Source organism: Oryctolagus cuniculus, chromosome 4 (genome assembly GCF_964237555.1).
Source record: "Oryctolagus cuniculus chromosome 4, mOryCun1.1, whole genome shotgun sequence".
NCBI classification, from domain to species: Eukaryota; Metazoa; Chordata; class Mammalia; order Lagomorpha; family Leporidae; genus Oryctolagus; species Oryctolagus cuniculus.
Window position 1 is genome coordinate 122671348 of NC_091435.1, and position 18989 is coordinate 122690336.

At 39.6% G+C, this 18989-nt stretch overlaps 1 protein-coding gene across 3 annotated transcripts in view; it reads right to left on the reverse strand.

Moving 5' to 3' along the window:
• RSRC1 (arginine and serine rich coiled-coil 1) overlaps positions 1-18989 on the reverse strand; it is a 453198-nt gene that overhangs the window by 411023 nt on the left and 23186 nt on the right. For all 3 annotated transcript variants that reach the window (XM_070072602.1, XM_070072601.1, XM_070072603.1), the window contains 2 exons: positions 16612-16814; positions 15993-16118 (listed from right to left, as the gene is read on the reverse strand). In XM_070072602.1, the coding sequence (XP_069928703.1) occupies positions 15993-16118; positions 16612-16805 (320 nt within the window). In that variant the 5' untranslated portion in view covers positions 16806-16814. The remainder of the gene's footprint in view (positions 1-15992; positions 16119-16611; positions 16815-18989) is intronic.

The window sequence follows — 18989 nt, forward strand, 5'->3', positions numbered from 1 at the left end:
AGCCCTACACACTTTTATCAATAGAAACTAAGCATAAATAAATTCCCAGATCAAAAGACTAGAAAAATAATAAAGTAAACCAAATGAAAATATAAAACAGGAAACACTGTGGCACAGGAGTTAAGTTGCCACTTGTGACGCCAGCATCCCACATCAGAGTGCAGGTTTGAGTCCTGGCTACTCTACTTCCAATCTAGCTTCCTAATAATGTGCCTGGGAAGATAGCAGAAAATGGCCCAAGTGCTTAGGCCCCTGCCACTCATGTAGGAGACCCAGATGGAGTTCTTGGCTCCTGGTTTCCACCTGGCCTAACCCTGGCTATTGTGGTCATTTGGGGAGTAAACCAAAGGATGGAAGATTCATTCATTCTCTCTCTCCTCCCTTCCCCCTCTGTCTCTCTAACTCTGCCTTTCAAATTAAAAAAATAAATCTTTAAAGAAAATTTAATTAAAAAAAAAAAGAAACTGCTTAAAATGTTGGTGGTCTCATATCAGGGTACCTGGGTTCAATACCTGGCTACAGGTTCTGACTCCAGTTTTCTGCTAATGCAGACCCTGGGAGGCAGTAGTGATGGTTCAGGTAAATGGATTTCTGCCATCCACATGGGAGATTTGGAGTGAGTTGCCAGCACCTGGCTTCAGCCCAGCCCAGTCATAATCATCGTGCATATTTAAGGTAAAAACCAGAGGATGGAAGCATGCTCTCTCACTCTCATGCTCTTGATGTCTTGTTCTAGCTCTCTCTCTGTCTCTCAAGTAATTAAAAAATACTTTTAAAGGGCAGGTAATGTGGTACAGCAGGTTAAGCCACAACTTAGGACGCCTGCATCCTATATCAAAAAGCCAGTTCAAGTCATACCTTCTCTGACTTTCTAATCCAGCTTCTGCTATGACATCTGCAAGGCAGGGGATGACGGTCCAAGTACTTACGTTCTGGTCACCCTCAGAGAAAATCCAGAGGGAGTTCCTGGCTTGTGGCTTAGACCTAGCCTAGTCCTGCCTATTTGCAGTCCTCTGGGTAGTACGCCAATGTATCTCTCCTTCTCTCTGTCACTCTGCCTTTCAAATAAATTAATAAATAATTTTTTTTAAAAGTTGAGGAAAAAAAAAACTTTACGGATCAGATCTTCCGAACTGTCCACAGATACCAAGCATTTTAGGAATCAAGGATAACACTGATGGCTAAAGTTCATAAAGATACTACAAAAGCAAAAATGGCAAATATTACATATGAATATCAGGATAAAAGTGTTACGTTTAAAAAGCAGTGAACAGAATCTGACAATACATTAAGGAAAAAAATACACCGAGATCAACTGAAATTTATTTTTTTTAAGATTTATTTTATTTGAAAGTCATAGTAACACAGAGAGAGGAGAGGCAGAGAGACAGAGAGAGAGAGAGAGAGGTCTTCCATCCACTGGAAGTGAACTGGGTTCACTCCCCAGTTGACCACAAGGACCGGAGCTGAGCCGATCCAAAGCCAGGAGCCAGGACCTTCTTCCCGGTCTCCCACGCGGTTCAGGGGCCTAAGGATTTGGGCCATCTTCTATTGCTTTCCCAGGCCATAGCAGAGAGCTGGATTAGAAGTGGAGCAGCCAGGACTTGAACCGGCGCCTATATGGGATGCCAGTGCTTCAGGCCAGGGCTTTAACCCACTGCACCACAGTGCCGTGAAATTTATTCTTAAGTGCAAAATTAGTTCCTTACTAGCAAAGGATAAAATCTTGATTTTCCACAGACGATGAAAATACTTTTGGCAAAAATCGATATGTGTTCCAGAAAAAATACATGTAAAATGATGGACTCTCTCCTACAATAATAACTTTATTTAACTATACATATATATATGTATGTATGTATGTATATATATATATATATACACACACACACACACACCCCAACACACTTCAGTCCTACAGCCAGCTTATTTCTTAGTGGGAAAACTTTTTCTTTTTCTTTTTTTTTTTTTTCATTTTCAATTGTCTTTATATACAGAAGATCAGTTTAGCATATATTAAGATTTCAACAGTTTGCACCCACATAGAAACAAAAAGTGAAAAATACTGTTTGAGTACTAGTTATAGCATTAAATCACAACGTACAGCACATTAAGGACAGAGATCCTACATGAGGAGTAAGTGCACAGTGACTCCTGTTGTTGACTTAACAAATTGACACTCTCATTTATGGCATCAGTAATCACCCTAGGCTCTTGTCATGAGTTGCCAAGGCTGTGGAAGCTTTTTGAGTTCACCGACTCTGATCATATTTAGACAAGGTCGTAGTCAAAGTGGAAGTTCTCTCCTCCCTTCAGAGAAAGGTACCTCCTTCTTTGATGACCTGTTCTTTCCACTGGCATCTCACTCACGGAGATCTTTCATTTAGGCTTTATTTTTTTTTTTTTTTTGGACAGAGTGTCTTGGCTTTCCATGCCTGAAATACTCTCATGGGCTTTTCAGCTGGATCCGCATGCCTTAAGGGCTGATTCTGAGGCCAGACTGCTGTTTAGAACATCTGCCATTCTATGGGTCTGCTGTGTATCTCACTTCCCATGTTGGATCATTCTCTCCCTTTTTTTCTTCTATCAGCTAGTATTTGCAGACACTATTCTTGTTTATGTGATCCCTTTGGTTCTTAGTCCTATCATTATGATCAATTGTGAACAGAAATTGATCACTGGGACTAGTGAGATGGCATTGATACATGACACCTTGATGGGATTGAATTGGAATCGCCTGGTAAGTTTCTGTACTTCAAAAGAAACAGTCAGGAAAGTGAAGAGGCAACCCACAGAATGGGAAAAAATATTTGCAAACTATGCAACAGATAAAGGGTTGATAACCAGAATCTACAAAGAAATCAAGAAACTCAACAACATCAAAACAAACAACCCACTTCAGAGATGGGCCAAGGACCTCAATAGACATTTTTCAAAAGAGGAAATCCAAATGGCCAACAGGCACATGAAAAAATGTTCAAGATCACTAGCAATCAGGGAAATGCAAATCAAAACCACAATGAGGTTCCACCTCACCCCAGTTAGAAGGGCATTCAGAAATCTACCAACAATAGATGCTGGAGAGGATGTGGGGAAAAAGGGACACTAACCCACTGTTGGTGGGAATGCAAACTGGTTAAGCCACTATGGAAGTCAGTCTGGAGATTCCTCAGAAACCTGAATATAACCCTACCAAACAACCCAGCCATCCCACTCCTTGGAATTTACCCAAAGGAAATGAAACTGGCAAACAAAAAAGCTGTCTGCACATTAATGTTTATTGCAGCTCAATTCACAATAGCTAAGACCTGGAACCAACCCAAATGCCCATCAACAGTAGACTGGATAAAGAAATCATGGGACATGTACTCTATAGAATACTATACAGCAGTCAAAAACCATGAAACCCAGGCATTTGCAACAAGATGGAGGAATTTGGAAAACATCATGCTAAGTAAATTTGTCCCAAAGGGACAAATATCATATGTTCTCCCTGATCGGCAACAACTAACTGAGCACCAAAGGGGAAACTTGTTGAAGTGAAATGGACACTATGAGAAACAGTGACTTGATCAGCTCTTGTCCTGACAGTTGATGTACAATGTAATACTTGATCCATTTTAGTATTTTTTTTTGGTTCTAGTACTATTGGTTGAACTCTGTAATTAACACACAATTATTCTTAGGTGTTTAAATTTTAACTGAAAAGTGATCCCTTTTAGGAATTTGGAAAACATTATGCTGAGTGAAATAAGCCAGTCCCAAAGGGACAAATACCACTTGTTCTCCCTGATCAGTGACAACTGACTGAGCACCAAAAAGGAAACCTGTTAAAGTGAAATGAACACTATGAGAAACGATGACTTGATCAGCCCTTGCCCTGACTGATGATGAACAACTTAATACGTTATCCCTCTTAATATTTTTTTTGTTTGTTCTACTTAATACTTTTGGTTGAATACTGTAATCAATACACAGTTATTCTTAGGTGTTGAAACTTAACTGAAAAGTGATCGCTGTTAAATATAAGAGTGGGAATAAGAGAGGGAAGAGATGTGCAATTCGGGACATGCTCAAGCTGACTTGCTCCAAACGGTAGAGTTAGAAACATACCAGGGCATTTTCTTTTTTTAATACTTTTTATTTATTTGAAAGGCAATATTACAGAGAGAGAGAGAGAGAAAGCTATCTTCCATCTATTGGTTTATTCCCCAAATGGCCACAATGGCTGGAGCTAGGCCATGCCAAAGCCAGGAGCCAGGAGCTTCATCTGAGTCTCTTATGTGGGTGCAGGGGCCCAAACATTTGGGCAGACTCTGCTTTCCCAGGCACATCAGCAGGGAGCTATACTGGAAGTGGAGCAGCTGGGACTAGTACAAGTGTCCACATGGATGCTGGCCTTGTAGGCAGTGGATTAATCCACTGTACCACAAGGCTGGCCCCAGTAAAGGCATTTTCAATAAAATCAGACAGAGATGTATAATATCTCCACTGCTATTCCACACTGTACTTCAGGTAAAACCCAGTGAAATTAGACAAAAGAAAGTAAATGGAAAAATAAGAATTGGAAAGAAAGTGAAACCATTCCTATTTGCAGATACTATGATAAATGCCAGAGAATCAATGATAAATCTTATTCAACTGGGGCTGCATTGTGGCATAGCAGGTAAAGCTGCTGCTGTAATGCTGGCATCCCATCTGGGTGGTGGTTCATGTCCCAGCTACTCTACTGCCGATCCAGCTCCTTGTTAATGCACCTGGGAAAAGCAGTGAAAGATGGTCCAAGTGTTTGGGTCCCTCCCACATGGCAGACCTGGATTAACCTCCTGACTCCTGGCTTCAAATTGGTCTAGCACTGTCTGTGGTGGCCATTTGGGGAGTAAACCAGCAGATGAAAGATCTGTCTCTCCCTCTGACTCTGAAAATAAAAAAAACTTTAAAGAAAAAAAAGTTAATAATGAAGCAAGACATAAAAGTAACAGAGTTCTATAGATTTCCACAATCAGAAAAAAAAGTATTTATTAATAGTTATAATAATATTAATTAAAATAATATCTATAAAAAACAAATATTTTGAAATAAACTTAGCAGGAAATGAACAAAACTATGTATCAGGAAAACTTCAAAATATTCATGAATCAAAAAAAAAAAAACCAATACACTAAAACATATGAAAAACCACCCCTTGGATATTCAGTAGAAAAATTCAACACAAAGACATCAGTTCTACATTTATAAATTTGATAAGAATCCCAATGAAACACCACCAAGCTTTTTGAACAGACCCAGACAAGCTAATATTAAAGTTTACACGAAAAGAAAAAAATATATATTTATGGTTGGGCTTTTGGCATAGCAATTAAGATATCACTTGAGAAGAAGCCCATAACCATATTAGAGTGCCTAGTTTGAGTTCTGGCTCCTTTGTTTCTCATCCAGCTGATTGCTAATGCACACTTTGGGAGGTGGCAGGTAACAGACAAGTAGTTGAGTCCCTGCCACCACCTGTGGGGAAACCTAAATGGAGTGCTTGGCTCTCAGTTTTGGCATCTAGCCCAAATGCTGCTCTAGGCATCTGGGAAGTGAACCAGCAGATGGGAGATCTTTCTATCTGTCTCTCTCTTTCTGCATTTCAAATAAATAAAATAAATAAATTTCATAAAAAGAAAATACAAAACCAGTTCATATTAAAAGAATAGCCAAGAAAACATTGAAAAAAGAAAAGGAGCTAAGAGGGAACAGGGAAGACTACCTCTACCCAACAATAAAACACACCATAAAGTCCCTATAATTGTAAATGTAGTACTGGCACATGAAAAGACAGCAAATCACTAGAATAGATATAAAGTTAAGAAAAAGCCTCAAGAATTTACAGAAAGTTAATATATTATAAAAGGAGCATCATAAATCAGTAGGGCAATTATGGACTTTTTAATAAATGATGAATTAACTGAAAAAAGAAAAAAGAACTATGCCTCATACTACACACAAGAATAAATATAAAAATGTAAAGGATCTAAATGAAGATGAAGTAATTATACCAGAAAAAAAAAATCAGTAAACTCTATGTCTGGATGTAAGACTTTATGTCTTAAATGCACAGAATGAAAGAAAAAAATGATAAACTTGACCACATCAAAGAAAAAAGTTTTGCACAGCCAACAAATAGCATAAACAAAATCAAAGGACAATTGAAAAACTATGAGAAAATATATGCCATTCGTAACAGCTAAAGGGCTAATATCTCTAGTAAATTACTCTTCAAAATTGAAGGAAAGAAAGACCAAAACCCAGAAGACATGAATAGAAAATTCACACATAAAATGAAGACAGAAGTACATGCCATTGAGGGCTGGCATTATGGTACAGTGGGTTAAATTGCTGCTTGCGATGCTTACAGCACCAACATCCTGCTATGAGTGCTGGTTAGAGTCCAGGTGCTCTGCTCTTGATCTACTTTCCTGTTAATGCACCTGGGAAGGCAGAGGAAGACAGTCCAAGTACTTTGGTACCTGTCACCCACATGGGACAACAGGATGGAGTTCTTGGCACCTGGCTTGGGCCTGGCCCAATTCCAACTGTTGTAGCCATTTGGAAAGTGCATCAGAGAATAGAAGATCTCTCACTTGCTCTCTGTCCCTTTCTCTCCCTCTGTTGCTCTTTCAAATAAATTACAAAAATTTTTTAAACAAATAAAAAGATCATTAAACATATGAAAAATGGTCAATGTTATTCACAGTAAAATAAATGAAAATTAAAACTACACCAAAGTAACATTTCTCATCTATCAATAGAACAAAACATTCTGTTGATGGCACTGAAGGGAAATAGGACACTCAGAATTACTGATAGAAATATAGTAATTTCTAACAAAACCATATATTTCTCTTTTAATCTACCAGTCTTACTTACAGGAGTTCCCTCTGAAGGCACATCTTAACAGTAAAAACTTCACATATATGTGTATATTCATGGCAGTTTGTTAGTAACTGTAAAATATTGGTTGTACCTTTATTATTCATACCTAGAAGAGTGCCAAACAAAATATAATAGAACTACACAATGCAGCTATTAAAAAATGTTAAGAGTCCAGAGATGTGGTACAGCAGTTCAGCTACCATTTTTTGCAATGCTAGCATCCCATATAGTAGTGCTGGTTCAAGACTTACACTACTTCTAATCCAGTTCCCTGTGAATGTGCCTGGAAAAACAGTCAACGATAGCTCAAGTACTTGGACCCCTGCCACCTACAAGGAAGACCTGGATAGGGTTCCAGAGTTCCAAGCTTATCCCAGCACTGCCCAGCATGGGCAACTGGGGTGTGAACCAGTGGATGAAACATCTTTCTCTTTCTCTCTCTGTCACTCTCAAATAAACAGATAAATCATTTGTTAAAAAAGTAAGGTCTTAATAAATTGATATGGAGTAACTTAGAAGATATCTTTGCAAAATGTAAACATTAACCACAGAAATAAAAAGAATCATCAGGAGTTACTACAAAGAGCTGTATGTCAACAAATTGAGAAACCTAGAAGAAATGAATAGATTCCTAGACACATAAAATCTATCAAAATTGAGTCATGAAGACATAGAAAATCTAAACAGATCAATAACCATGATGGAAACTGAATCAATCATAAAGGCCTTACCAATAAAAAAAGCCAAGTACAGAAACGCCTCACTGCTGAATTCTATCAGACACTTAAAGAAGAAATAATTCCAATTCTTCTCAAGCTATTCCAAACAATTGAAAAGGAGGGAATTCTTCCAAACTCATTCTATGAAGCCTGTATCACCTTAATTCCTAAACCAGAAAAAGAAACAACAGAGAGAACTATAAACCAATTTCCTTGATGAACATTGATGTAAAAATCCTCAACAAAATATTAGCTAATCGAATCCAACAATACATCAGAAAGATCATTCACCCAGACCAAGTGGAATTTATCCCTGGTATGCAGGGATGGTTCAACATTCACAAATCAATAAATGTGATACATCATATTAAAAAAATAAACAAAAAAATATGGTTATCTCAACTGATGCAGAGAAATTATTTGATATAATATCCTTCATTGATGAAAACCTTAAGCAAATTGGGTAGAGAAGGAACATTCCTCAACACAATCAAGGCAATTTATGACAAATTCAACATGCTACTGAATGGGGAAAACCTAGAAGCATTCCTCTTAAGATCTAGAACCATACAAGGATGCCCACTCGAGAGTGGCATTGTTATTTAGTATAATCTTGGAAGTTTTAGCCAGAACCATTAGTCAAGAAAAAGAATCAAAGGAATACAAATCGGAAATGAGGAAATCAAACTACCCCTATTTGCAGATGTCAGGATTCTATACATAGCGGATCCAAAAGACTCCACAGAGAGACTATTAAAATTCATAAAAGAAAGTCATAAAGTGGCAGGATATAAAATTAACAAAGAAAATCAACAGCCCTTGTACATGCAGACAATGCCATGGCTGAGAGAGAACTTTTAAGATCAGTTCCATTTACCATGTTTCCGAAAGGAATTAAATATCTCGGAATAAATTTAATCAAGAAAGTCAAATATCTCAATGATGAAAATTACAAAACACTCAAAAAAGAAATAGAAGACATTAAAAAATGTTAAAATCTACCATGTTCATGGATTGGAAGAATCAATAGCATCAAAATGTCCATACTACCAAAAGCAATTTACAGATTCAATGTGATCCCAATTTAACTATCAATGACTTTTTTTTTGCAGCTCTAGAAAAAAAGATCCTAAAATTCATATGGAAACACAGAAGACCCTGAAAAGAAAAAAGCAATCTTATACAACAAAAACAAAGCCAGAGGCATCACAATACCAGATTTCAAGACATACTACAGGGCAGTTATAATCAAAACAGTCCAGACCTGGCAGAAAAACTGACTTGTAGACCAATGGAACAGAACAGAAACTCCAGAAATCAATCCATGCATCTACAACCAACTTATCATTGACAACAGAGTGAAAATCAATCCCTGGAACAAGGAGTCTCTTCAACAAATGGTGCTGGGAAAACTGGATCTCCGCATGTATAAGTATGAAACTAGACCCCCACCTTCTACCTTATACAAAAATCAACTCAAAATGGATCAAAGACTTAAATCTATGACCTGATACCATCAAATTACTAGAGAACATTGGGGAAACTCTGTAAGACATTGGCATAGACAAAGACTTATCGGAAAAGACCCAGTAAGAAGCCAAAATTGACAAATGGGATTATACCAAGCTGAGAAGCTTCTGCATTGCAAAATAAACATTAAACAATGTGAAGAGGAGAAAACATTTGCAAACTATTTAACTGATAAAGCGTTAACATGTATAATCTATAAAGAGCTCAAGACACTTGAGAAAATGCTCAGGATCACAGGCCATCAGAGAAATGCAAATCAAAAACTACAATGAGGTTTCACCTCATTCCAGTTAGAATGGCTCTCATACAGAAATCAGCAAACAACAAATGCTGGTGAGGATGTGGGGAAAAGGGTACCCTAATCCACTGTTGGTGGGAATGTAATCTGGTGCAGCCACTGAGGAAAGCAGTATGGAGGTACCTCAGAAAGCTGAATACAGACCTACCATATGATCCAGCCATCCCACTCGTGGGAATTTACCCAAACCAAAAAAATCAGCATATGAAAAGAGTTATATGTACCCCCATGTTCATTGCAGCACAATTCACAATAGGTAAGATACAGAATTAACCTAGATGTCCATCAACCAGTGACTGGATAAAGAAATTATGGTATTATACACCATGGAATACTACACAGCTGTAAAAAAAAAAAAAAAAAAGAAAGAAAAAAAAAAAAATCCTGTATGTTGCAACAAGATGGATGCAACTGGAAACCACTATACTTAGCGAAAAAAGCCAGCCCCAAAAAGGTATCATGTTTTCCCTGATCTGAGGTAACTAACAGAGTATCTAAAATGTAATGTATTGGAGTGAAATGTATTCTGAGATTCAATGATTGTTTACAGCCCTTGTCTCTTCCCTTGAGGAACAGTGTTTCTTTCTTCATACTATTTACTGAACTCTTTTACTTATTGTAGGGTTAATTTTATGATCACTGGGGTCAGCGTTGTGGCACAGCGGCTTAACACCCTGGCCTGAAGCGCCGGCATCCCACGTGCGCGCCAGTTCAAGACCCGGCTGCTCCACTTCCGATCCAGCTCTCTGTTATGGCCTGGAAAAGCAGTAGAGGATGGCCCCCAAGTCCTTCGGCCCCTGCACCCACATGGGAGACCTGGAAGAAGCTCCTGGCTCCTAGCTTTGGATTGGTGCAGCTCCAGCTGTTGTGGCCAATTAGGGAGTGAACCATCAGATGGAGGACCTCTCTCTCTCTCTCTTTTTCTCTCTCTCTCTCTGCCTCTCCCCTCTCTGTGCAACTCTGACTTTCAATAAATAAACACATCTTTAAAAAAAAAAAAGTTTACCATCATTAAGTAAACTGAAAATAGGTCTTTGTAAAAATTAAGAGTGGGAATGGGGCCGGCAACGCAGCTCACTAGGCTAATCCTCTGCCTTGCGGCGCTGGCACATCGAGTTCTAGTCCCGGTCAGGGAGCCAGATTCTGTCCCGGTTGCCCCTCTTCCAGGCCAGCTCTCTGCTGTGGCCAGGGAGTGCAGTGGAGGATGGCCCAAGTCCTTGGGCCCTGCACCCCATGGGAGACCAGGAGAAGTACCTGGCTCCTGCCATCGGATCAGCGCGGTGCGCCGGCCACAGCGCGCCAGCCATGGCGGCCATTGGAGGGTGAACCAACGGCAAAGGAAGACCTTTCTCTCTGTCTCTCTCTCTCACTGTCCGCTCTGCCTGTCAAGAAAAAAAAAAAAAAAAGAGTGGGAATGGAAGAGGGAAGAGGAAGGGTTGAAGCGTAGGCAGAAGGAAGAATAGGGTAGGAAGTATCATTATGTTCCTAAATCTGTATATATGAAATACATGGGGGCCGGCACTGTGGCACAGTGGATTAAGGATCCAGCCTACAGTTTCAGTATCCTATATGGGTGCCAGTTCAAGTCCCACTTGCTCCACTTCTGATCCAGCTCCCTGCTAATCCACATGGGAAAGCAGTGGAGGATGGTCTAGGTACTTGGGCCCCTGCAGCCATGTGGAAGACCTCAAGGAAGCTCCTGGTTCCTGGCTTCAGTGCGGCCATTTGGGAATGAACGAGCAGATGGAAGATTTCTCTGTCTCTACCTTTTCTCTATAACTCTGTCTTTCAGCAGATAGATTTCTCTGTGTGTGTGTCTCTAGCTCATGAATAAAATAAATCTTTTAAAAAAATACATGAAACTTATATAACAAAATTTTAAAAAAGATATATTCGTATACAAAAAAAAGTAAAATGTAATAGAGTATCTATGGAATGCCTCAAGTATAATTACTCATTTAAAAAAAAAAAAAGAAATGCAGAAAGTTTAAACTAGTAACTAACAAGATTGGTTACATCAAATACATCAAAGGGTAGACAGGAAGAGGTCAGAAGAGGGAGTGGGGAGCAGAATTGTGACACTGAACAAGTTACTGCCTACAGTGCTGGCATCTCATATGGGCACCAACTCAACTCCCAGCTGCTCCACTTCCTACCCAGCTCACTGTTAATGTGCCTAGGAAAGCAGTGGCCCAAGTACTTGGGCCCCTATACCCACATGGGAGACCTGGAAGAATCTTCAGGCTCATGGCTTCAGTTTGGTCCAGCCCTGGCCATTGCAGCCATTTGGGGAATGAAACAGCCAATGAACGATCTCTCTCTCTCTCTCTAGAGAGAAGAGGGAGTGATACTTTTCTAAGTATACCGTTTGGTAAAGTCATGTCTTTTGGAACCATATTAATTTTTTACATACTAAAATAAACAGGAAAAGTACAATAATTTAAAGGAACTAAGTACTCGAAATGAAATATAAAAAGAAACAAATGAGATCAAATCTTTCAAAATGAAGAAATTAACCATACTGAAAGAACCAGTCCGGGTTCAGATGCAGAACTAGACACCTTCAGGGTACCGATCATAAGAATGGGAAGAAACTTTGAATTTACTTTCTAAGTGAGATTTTCACCACCATATATTAGCATTTCTGAAACTACTTTCTGTATATTCCATAACTGATCAATGTAGAGATCCAACTTGATATGATTACAGTCAGGTTGGACATACCGTTATTCTGCCATTCAGGTAACCCTGACAGTCATCCCAAAGCCTATGGGATAAACAAACTCATTAAGGCAACTCATGTGGCTTATCTGACATCTGAAATATCTCTTATCTGACACGTGTGATGTTAATACTTCCTGACAAAGTCCAGGTATAAGCCTGTTAGCCACAGGCCACCTCTAACTACAAAACCATTTTTCTCTTGCCTAGTGGCTAGGGATCCATCGGTCTGGTGTCCACTCAAAACAATGCCTCTGTCCTTAAGTCTCTAATAAACTCTGTGTAATCCTGGATTTCTTCATCTCTTTCTTCATTCCCATAGCACTTTCCACCTTTAGCAGGCCAAGTCTCCTCTACCAGGTTTAGCCAAAATAAGCAAGTAAATATACTGTATATAATAAGGGTAACTTTCTCACCAATGAAGAAGAAAGTGATAAGATACATGTCACAACTAGCACATCAAAAAGAACATAAAAAGTTATATTAAAAAGACTAATTACCCAGTTACTCTATAAGTTACCTATGGAAATTTAAACGTCAAACATTTAACTTTGCAGCTACTGTCATTCCTGTAACACCTTTATTTTAGACACACATAACAGCAAAGTTGAGAAGTTGCCATTTTGAATGGGCTCATGAATTTGTTTCCTCACAGAGGACTACAAAAGCTCAATTACAAAATGGATGTGTGCTGGATTACCTATTGGTGACTAGATCACTGCCACTCTCATTAAGGTCCCCTTCTGCAAAGGAAAAGAAAGTAACTGCATTTTCAGATTCATTACTAGAGGAAGTTGTAAGTAAACACTTAGGCACAGAAGCAGCTTCCAAGTGAGTAGTTTCTTGAAAACTTTTCATTTTATTTCTTAAGATTTCCACTTACGTCTGAGATAACAAATTTCCATGCTTCAGGCTGAAATAATCACTAACACCTTCCCCACCCTGCACACTCCCTAAGCCCTACCAAAGGTTCTATGCTAAAACTCTCTCATCCTTAGAATTGAGTGGCTTCTGTTTTCCTAATCATACACAGATTGACTGATATAGTGTATGTTAAAGCATACAACCATAAAAGCAGAGTATTATTATATCTGGTCCCACCAATAGGAAATTATAATTCAAGTTGCTTTCTGGTAATCAGTCTCTTGCTAGATAAATTAAGACATCGAAAATAAAGCTTTCTCTCTACAAATTAATAAAATAAAACTTTTCCTTTTCAACTCTCTATCTACCTTCATTTCCCCAATTAATCATTCAGTCATCATGTATCAACTGAGCAAGGAATTATGCTAGTTACCAAGAGATTACAATATATGAGAAAAACAAAACTGTAATATTCACAATATAACTGTCACAAATCAAAAAACACATGGGATAGTAGGTGAGAGAAAGGATGGTTTAAACTTGACTTAGGAGAGAAAAACATAAAAACAGTAAAAGGGTTTAAAGAAAAGGAGAATTACAGTTACATAGAACTTGGGGGCCAGCATTGTGGCACAGTGGGTCAAGCTTTGCAGCTTGCAATGCTGGCATCACATATGGGCACCAATTTAGTCCCAGCTGCTCCCTTTCAATCCAGCTCTCTGTTAATGATCCTGAGAAAGTAGCAGAAGATGGCCCAAGTACCCAGCCCCTGTCACCCACTTGGGAGACTGGGATGGAGTTCCAGGCCTTTGGCTTCAGCCTGACTCAAACCCAGGTTACAGTCATTTGGGGAGTGAACCAAGAATGGAAGATAATCACTCTCTCCTCTCCCCCACTTCTATTTCTGTGTGTGTGTGTGTGTGTTTGTGTGTGTGTGTGTGTGTGTGTGTGTAACCCAGCCTTTCAAATAAACAAAATAAATCCTAAAAAAAAAGAAAACTACATAAAGTTAACATTAAAATGTTAAGAGGGGTGGGTGCAGTGGTACAGTGGGTTAAACTACCATTTACGATGCCAGCATCCATGCTGGAATGCCAGCGGGAGTCCTGGGTGCACTATTTCCAATCCAGCTTTCTGCTATTATAACCTGGAAGGCAGCAGGTGATGGCCTAAGTGCTTGGATTCCTGCCATCCACATGTGAGACCCAAATGGAATTCCAGGTTCCTGGCTTCAGCTTTGCCCAGGCTTGACTGTTACAGGACTTTGAGGAGTAAACTAGCAGATGGGAGATCTCTCTGTGACTCGGTTGCTTTGCCTTTTAAGTAGATGAAAATAAATCAACATTAAAAAGGTAGGAAGAGAGGCCGGCGCTGTGGCGTAGCAGGTAAGACCACTATCTGCAGTGCTGGCATCCCATATGGGCACCAGTTCAAGTCCTGGCTGCTCCACTTCTGATCCAGCTCTCTGCTATGGCCTGGGAAAGCAGTAGAGGATGGCCCAAGTCCTTGGGCCCCTGCACCCATGTGGAAGATCCAGAAGAAGCTCCTGGCTCCAGGCTTCCAATCAGCACAGCTCTGGCCATTGCAGCCAATTGGGGAGTAAACCAGTGGATGGAAGACCTCTCTCTGCCTCTCCTTCTCACTATGTGTAACTCTGACTTTCAAATAAATAAATAAATCTTTTAACAAAAAATGGTAGGAAGATTTCTCCAAATACAGATGATGATAGAAAACTGGAAAAAAGAGTACACTCAAAGAAAACAAAGCATGCAACTATGGGTCAAATGGAGAAAGAAGGCATGTACTACAGAATGGTTTATCCTTAGAATTTAAGTAATACAAGGCCAGAAAAGTTACACATTCTGACTTTACTACTATTATCCACACAGAGAATCATAAATGATAAATGTTATGCCTAGATAACAAATTGAGGCTGCTAACATCCATCCCAATTACAGCCTAAGAGCATGCAGAAGCAAGCAGAGGAAAAAAACCTGAACTTCCTAAAATACTGTTTTTATGCTTTATTTAATCCTAAAATTCTCCTGCTCAAAAACCTTCAATGACTTCTGAACACATGTCTTCATCAAGTTCTTCAACACCACAGTTCCCATCCCATGATCTTATTAAATTATATTTTCTACCACTGCCCAAAATGTACAACTCTCCAGATAAGCCACTCTCTTTATTGGCCCTAAGCAAGGCCAAAAAATGCATGTGTAGTGACACCATGAATTAGTCTGCCCAGAGTACCGTAACAAAATATCAATAGATTGGGTGGCTTAACAGCAGAAATTTTCTCACCACTTTAGAAAATAAAAGGTCCATATCAAAGTACCGGCCAATTTGGTTCCTTATGAGGGCTCTCTTCCCGTCTTGTAGATGGTGGCCTTTTCTCCATGTTCTCACCTGGATTTTCTTTACATGGAGAGATGTCTCTTCCTCATCTCATAAGGCCACCAACCTAATTGGATTAGGGTCCCAACATATTTCTTCATTTAATCTTAATTGCCTCCATAAAAGTCCTATCCCCAAATATAATCTCAAAAGGAATCAGGGCTCCAACATACGAGCTTGGTGGGGAACACAAATACGGAGCCCATAGAATACCCTGACGTTTCTGAGGCTAGCCCTAAAGAGATTTTGCAGTTTCTGCTTTCAGCCTCTTAAAACATTTCCACTATAAAAAAAGCCCAACCGAGCCACAGAGCATGACAAGCCATGTATACCCTAGCCAATAGCCAGAATCAAAAGCCACACTGACAAAACAGTTCCAGTCAAGCTGTCACACGACTGCAAAAATGACCCCAGGTGAGAAAACCCAGAATTGTCAGCTGAGCTCAAAGGTGTAAAATGATGACAAAATAAATTATTATGTCTTTAAGTCATTAATTTTGGAAACAGTTTGTTACAAATAATAAATGCTAATAAGGCATATGTACCTTCTTGTTCTGCTTTTTGACCTAGACCTCTGAACTCTATAGGATTTTCCACGACCCCTGGAACGACTTCGACTTCGTTTTCTTCTAGAGCCGTAAGAAGAGCTACTACTTGAGCGATGTCTGCGTCTGAAATAAAATATAATCAAATACCATTGCTATAAAATTTGATGTTATGGATATTAAGGAGAAATCTTCCACACTCTAAAGAATCATCTCATTTTTACTATGCCTTACTCTTTCTTTAAAACAAACAGAGAGAAATTAAAAGTTCTGGCTCTTAAACAGTCAGACGCCTGGTTCATAATTTAGTGAGACTGGATGAGTTACTAATTAAGGCAGTATAGGTCTTAAGCAATAAATAATCTTTCCAAATGTCATTAAATTATAAGGCATGAGAACACCCATTTATATCTACTTTCCTACAAAGAAGAGACAAAGGATGAACGCACTAGACTCTGGACTAAAGTTGGTGGGATAAAAAACCTGGGCTGGGCCTTATTCTAATAAATATATAACTATTAAAAGAAAAAAATTTATGCAGGAAATTAAAAATAGAAAAACACATGAACTCTAAAGAATGTTACCCTCCTACTGTAAGAACTAAAACTATACAAATTACCTTCTATCATAAGAATGTGAACGAGGCTGACGATCTCTGGACCAAGATCTGGACTTCGATCTTGATTTCCTTCCGCCTTTCTTTCGACTATACGTTCTGCTGTCTGAAGAACTGCTCGAAGACGACCGTCTACGGTGTTTCTTTTTTCTCTTGCTTCTGCTTTCTTCTTCAGTATCTGAGGACCGGCGTCCCATTTCTATCAGCTTAAATTCAAAGGAAATTATTTGTAACACAGTGGTCCAATGGATGAAATTCAATTACCGATTGTCAGGTACCACCACATGGCCTGAATTCTGTTAAAAGTCTACATTTCAAAGACTACCACATGGCCTGAATTCTGCTGAAGGTATGCTTGGCCAGATTGCAAAGGTGAATGGTCAAGTTATGTCAATGGAAAAGGTCATTTGACATGATGCTGAGGTGGCTAAGGAAATGCTGTGGGCTCTAGTAAACAGCAAGTGGTACATTCACCCCAGTTAATGAGTCCCCCTCAAGACTTTCCCACATTGTGATTGTCCTCTTAATCCAAGCTTCCAAGAAAAGTCCTTCCTATAAACATTGAAACTCCCCAGTGTTCCCTGTTTTACTATGTTTAAACTCCTTCATCATGAAATCCTGTTACCACGAAACTGCACATTTTTTATGATTAATCTATCATGTCACCATTGATAATAAATACTTGGAGTATCCAGATAACTGGGACCCTGCTTCTGCCTCCATCTTGGCAGTGGACAGAGTGTCCCCTGGTTTCTCCACATTAAAATCTTTAATCAGATTCTGTTTCCTTAATCTATGTGACACCATTTCTCTTTCAGGTTAACCTGACACCCTGCTGTGCTAGATGCAACAACCAATTTTAGTAAAACTTTGTAAATGTTTAGGAGGCACAATTATCGCAAAATTTTTTTGTTGAGATTTAAAAAGATTTATTAGAGTCAAAGACCTCCAGCCAGAGTGGCATGGAGGGGGGCTTCCAAGAGAGGAAAAAAACTACAGTAAAATCTAAATGTACCTGGTTTCTTTTTTTTTTTTTAAGATTTATTTATTTATTTATTTGAAAGTCAGAGTTACACAGAGAGAGGAGAGGCAGAGAGAGAGAGAGAGGTCTTCCATCCAGTGGTTCACTCCCCAATTGGCCCCAATGGCTGGAGCTGCGCTGATCCGAAGCCCAGAGCCAGGAGCTTCTTCTGGGTCTCCCACGTGGCTGCAGGGGTCCGAGGACTTGGGCCATCTTCTATTGCTATCCCAGGCCATAACAGAGAGCTGGATTGGAAGTGGAGCAGCCAGGTCTCGAACCAGCACCCACATGGGATGCTGGCACTTCAGAGCAGGGCGTTAACCTGCTAGGCCACAGTGCAGGGCCCCCTGGTTTCTTGATAAGACAAAAGAAATAGCTCTAGGGACCAGTGTTGTGGCATTGCAGGTAAAAATCACCACCTGCAATGACAGCATCCCATTTGGGTACCAGTTTGTGTCCCCGTTGCTTCATTTCCCATCCAGCTCCCTGCTAATGGCCTGTGAAAGGCAGCAGAAAATGGCCCAAGTGCTTAGACCCCTGCTATCTACACTGGAGACCTGGAAGAAGCCCCTGGCTCCTGGCTTTGGCCTGACCCAGCCCTGGCCACTGCTGCCATCTGGGGAGTGAAGCAGCAGATGGAAGATCTCTCTCTCTCTCCCTCTCTCTGCAACTCTAACCTTCAAATAAATAAATAAATCTTTATATAAAAGAGAAAGAAACAGCTCTAACACAATCTTCTAGGACATTAATAAATTCTTTTTTCAAGTTTTGAAAAATTTAAAATTTGCCTCATGTTTTTTCAAATATTTCTCAAAACAATTTTTTTTGGTAAAGATTTTTATTTAGTTGTTTGAAAGGCAGAGTTATAAAGAGAGAGAAAGGGAGAGACAGAGAGATCTTCCATCTGCTGGTTCACTCCCTAAATCTGGTTCACTCCCCAAATTCCCACAATGTTAAAGCTGAGCCAGGCCAAAGCCAGGAGCCAAGAACTCAATCCAGGTCTCTCTTACAGGTGACAGGGACTCAATTGCTTGAGCCATTACCTGTTGCCTCCCAGGGTGTACAATAACAGGGAGCTGGATTCAGAGGTGAAATAAGGCCTTAACCCAGGTCCTTCTATATGAGTTATGGGACAACTTCTACTAGCAAACTAACTGCTAGGTCATATACATTTAAAACACATATAGATGAATAGATACGGATATAGATGAATAGATATGGATACAGATATAAATGGGGAGAGACAGAGAGAGACTCATATATAGCCATTTTATATGAGGGAATGTTAAAAAATAAACTGGAGGGGTGGGGCCTGGCACTGTGGCACACCTGGTTAAACCACCACCTACAATGCCAGCAA